Genomic DNA, 4,571 nt, shown 5'->3' with positions numbered 1-4,571 from the left:
AAGAAATATGTAATACAACTTATCATAATGGGGAAGATTGTGTGTCTGCTCTGTCTGCTTCCTATTTTATGGTTGATGAACAACTTAAAGGGCTCTGCTCTCCCTTTTGTATTGATTTCTTTAGACTGGATTTGGCCTGGGCAGCCCTTCAAAAAGGAATTTATTTTGTAAAGTAGGGCACATGGCCAGCCTACAATTAGGGTGGAAGATAAGGAACCTAAGGCTGCAACAGGACAACTTCAGCCACTCTCCTGATAAATAGGGGTCCTTGACTTCTGAAGTGGAGCATGGTGGGACTTGTGTGGTAACTCCTTACTTATAGGGAAAGACATAATTTACTTCCAAGTTTCTTTAAACTTGAAGGGTGCTGTCACAAAGCAGTGATGAATTTGTGGGTGTCTCTTATGAATGACAGACTTGATATTTTGGAACGGATAACAGCGAGGAGAGAAAATGAAAACTTGCCCAATATTATTCTTTTTTCCTCTTCGCCAAACTTTTCTTAGGCATTGCAAGTATAGGCCATCGTAAAACATCCATATATAAAAAAATTAAATATATACAAATAAACAGTCATGTAAAATATGTAATGGTGAGGATTTTCTTTGGAATTTCCCCCCGCTAAATAGTGCCATTCGTCACTCTGAGAGATACTATTGACAAAAACTCAGCCACCCTTGCAGTTACTACTGGGTTAATGTCAGACATATAGAATGTGATATTTTCATGGTGCTGTGATGTTAGACTACCCAAAGCAAGGGGTAGCACACTTGCCCAATATTATTCATCTTCTTATTGAGGAATCCCTGCTAAGCTCCCAAAGAGTCCCAAATTTCCCTGAAATGCAATTTTAAAAGCATTGCTTTGAAATACTATGAAGGACATAAAGTATATACAGTGGTACCTTGGAACTCAAACAGCTTGACTCCCGAACAAATCGGCTCCCGAACGCCGCAAACCCGGATGTAAGTGTTCTGGTTTGTGGATGTTTTTCGGAAGCCCGAGTGTCCGACGCGGCTTCCGATTGAATGCCAGAAGCTTCAGCCAATCAGAAGCTGTGCCTTGGTTTTCGAATGGTTTTGGGAGTCGAACAGACTCCCAGAATGGATTAAGTTCGAGAAGCAAGGTACGACTGTACTACAATAATAAATACAAACTATTTACCACCACCACCATCCAGACTAATTTAAAAGAAGGTATATTTAGTACAGCTAACTTGGTACAATAGCAGAACCGATTAAATTTCACTTCCTGTTTTGAAGTTTGTATATTTGTTTCTGGTGTCCTGGTTTCTTTTTCAGTTTTCCACTGACCGCAGTGAAAGTTTCTTGCTTAGAGGGGTTTCAAGCCCATCCAGAAGATGGAACCGATGGACTATATGCTCGAGGCAACGTCAGATTATGATCCAGCAAATTATCCTTCAGTCGAGTCGAATGTGTGCGAGATGGGGTCTGTTTCCACAATTACGAATATGTTTACCAGCATCCTGTATTCTCTCATTTTTCTCTTCAGCCTGCTAGGAAATAGCCTTGTTTTGTGCGTCGTAATGAAATACGAAAGCCTCACCTCCTTAACAAACCTCTTCATCGTGAACCTTTGCATCACTGACTTGACTTTCTCTTGCACGCTCCCTTTCTGGATTGTGTACAATTATTACGGATGGATTTTTGGCAATTTCCTCTGCAAAGCTGTGACTGCCATTTTCTCTATTAGCTACTATGGTGGTGTCATCTTCCTGACCATAATGACAGTCCTCCGGTACCTGGCTGTGGTGGATCCCTTGTCATCACTGAGAACTCAGACGAAAAGGTGCGGAACACTGTTGAGTTTGGCCATTTGGGTGTGCAGCGTGTTAGTTGTGGTTCCTGAGATTATTTTTACCCGCGTAATACCTCACAATGGCGTACAGTACTGCGACTACGAAGGGGAATCTATTTGGAAGCTGGTGGAATTGGGCCAGCAATCTGCCTTCTTCCTATTTTCCTTCGCGATCATTGCATTTTGTTACATAAGGATGCTGAAGATCCTGCTTCGACAGCGGTCTCAAAGGAGGCACCGGACCATGAGACTCATATTTGTTATAGTGCTGGTCTTTTTCCTGAGCTGGGCACCTTATAACGTGCTTGGTTCTGTGTACGTTTTGTCCTTTCAGCAGTACATTGTCCTACCTTGTGAACAGTACAGGCAAGTTTTCTTTGCTTTCGACATCAGCCGCAAAATAGCCTATGGCCACTGCTGCCTCAACCCGGTGCTCTACGTCTTCGTCGGAGTGAAATTCAGAAGGCACCTGAAACTCCTGTACAAGCATTATTCCCCTTGCCACAGCAGGATCCCACCTTCCAGCCCCAGAGCTCATTCTTTTCACATCAACTCCTACGAGGATGCATCAATGTACTGAAGAAAAGGCCGCCTGAAAAAGGAAGAGTCTAATTGACCCAGCCAGCCTAACAAATAGATGAATGGCCACAACAACAACTGTCAATTTGCAACATCTTCTTCTTCTCCAGAGGAGGGAAGAGAATATCATGCTTGGAATTGCTTCTGTTTTGCCAGTAACATATATTGGGGATCAGTCTTTTCTCTGTCTTTACCTCTGCTAAAAATTTCAGAACTATAAATAAGAATCTGTATCCATACAGGATAAATTGACCGTCTTTTTGTTTTCAAATATTACTCTAATCCCTGAAATGTTTAAATGATCCAGGTATTGTTGTGTGATAAATCAAAACTTGAGATATTAGTAGCAAGGTGTTTCCAGACAAGGGATGTGTGTGTTAATATTGTAAATATGTCGCTAAAATATTGAATGGGTGTTGCAACAACATGTCTTGCTATGTTTTAACTAATGGGAGGGTTTTCTCAGAAAGGCTAAATCCAGGTGAAATAGTGGTGGGGAGGAGATGCAGGTTGCCATTTTGATGTCAAGGAACCTGCAAAAACTTGCATACACAAGGAGCTCCCATCCCACAATAAACAGCCATATGCAGTTGCATATTTGACCCAACATAGCTACAAACACATGGAAACTCCCGGACATGAATTCAAATCTTGCATGCAGAAATTAGGAGGAGCAGAGTTTTGTCTATGTGCTGTTATATGTGGACAAATTTGAAGGGGAGGTGCTATAGTTCAGTGGTAGAAGCAGATATTTTACATGCAAAAGCTTTCACGTTCAGTCCCTGGCTTTTTCAGGCAGGGCTGGTAAGAAGACCACTGTCTGGAGAAGTGATTTCTGTTAATGCAGACAATGCTGAGCTAAAGAGAAAGACCGAATGTCCGACTCAGCATAAGGCAGTTTTTTGTTTTCCAAATGCAGGCTGAAGTTTTCATTCAGAGTTAGGATAAGGGTTTGACCATTAAGAAAACCAACTACTAATTTGCAGCACTGTGGTTGAAATATGTCCCTCTTTGAGTTCACTTGAAATGGTGGCAAACCCTTCCACAATATAACCTCTTAAAACTTGTTTAGTTCTACAGTGATACAGCATATATAGAGTTGCTACGAAACCTTCATATATATATAGTTTTAAAAGATCTGTACTTTTGCATTATGAATGTCTGATATTTGTAGAAAGCTGTTCAGTTCCGATTTAAGGCATTTTAACCTTCACAGTTTCCATGATGAAAAGGATTTAAAATGCATACTCCATAAGTACAATGAACAAGTATGCGAAAATAGCATTATTTTAAAAATTGCATTGTTTTGGTTTTTTTGCTGTTCCTAATAAAGTGTTTTTGAAAACTAAAGATGTGGTTTTTGAGCAGCATTTTATGCTTGGACATGGGCTCTGGTCACAGCTACTGCCAGTCAACATGTCCCCAAATAGATTCAGGTAGGTAGCCGTGTTGGTCTGACGCAGTCGAAATAAAAATAAAAAATTGTCCAGTAGCACCTTATAGACCAGCTAAGTTTGTTCTGGTATAAGCTTTCGTGTGCATATGAAGAAGTGTGCATGCACACAAAAGCTTATGCCAGAACAAACTTAGTTGTTAGGTAAAGGTAAAGGTACCCCTGCCCGAACGAGCCAGTCTTGACAGACTCTGGGGTTTGTGCGCCCATCTCACATTTATTGGCCGGGGGCCAGTGCTGTCCGGAGACACTTCCGGGTCACGTGGCCAGCGTGACAACGCTGCTCTGGCGAGCCAGAGCCGCACACGGAACGCCGTTTACCTTCCCGCTGGTAAGCGGTACCTATTTATCTACTTGCACCCGGGGGTGCTTTCGAACTGCTAGGTTGGCAGGCGCTGGGACCGAGCAGCGGGAGCGCACCCCGCCGCGGGGATTCGAACCGCCGACCTTTCGATCGGCAAGCCCTAGGCGCTGAGGCTTTAGCCCACAGCGCCACCCGCGTCCCCAAGGTGTTACTGGACAATTTTTTATTTTTTTTATTTTTATGTCCCCAAATAGTGCTTCAGGAGCAGGAGGCCCCATCAGCTAAAGTGGTGCTTCAGGTTAAGTATAGTTTCAGGTTAAGTACGGACCTCCAGAACGAATTAAGTACTTAACCTGAGGTACCACTGTATGTTAATAAAAACACCTTAAGCCTAGTTCAGTAGCAAACTTTCAGCCA

General features: G+C 42.5%; 1 protein-coding gene across 1 annotated transcript; it reads left to right on the top strand.

Moving 5' to 3' along the window:
• The first annotated feature begins 815 nt into the window (after positions 1–815).
• On the top strand, positions 816–3,747 carry XCR1 (X-C motif chemokine receptor 1). Its single transcript, XM_082193835.1, has one exon. The coding sequence runs from the start codon at positions 1,361–1,363 to the stop codon at positions 2,396–2,398; it is 1,038 nt and encodes a 345-aa protein (XP_082049961.1). The 5' UTR covers positions 816–1,360; the 3' UTR covers positions 2,399–3,747.
• The last annotated feature ends 824 nt before the right edge of the window (positions 3,748–4,571 follow it).

The sequence above is a fragment of the Podarcis vaucheri genome (genome assembly GCF_965113315.1).
Source record: "Podarcis vaucheri genome assembly, chromosome: 12".
NCBI classification, from domain to species: domain Eukaryota; kingdom Metazoa; phylum Chordata; class Lepidosauria; order Squamata; family Lacertidae; genus Podarcis; species Podarcis vaucheri.
The sequence above is the reverse complement of the archived record's forward strand: the minus strand, read 5'-3'. Positions and strand labels throughout refer to the sequence as shown.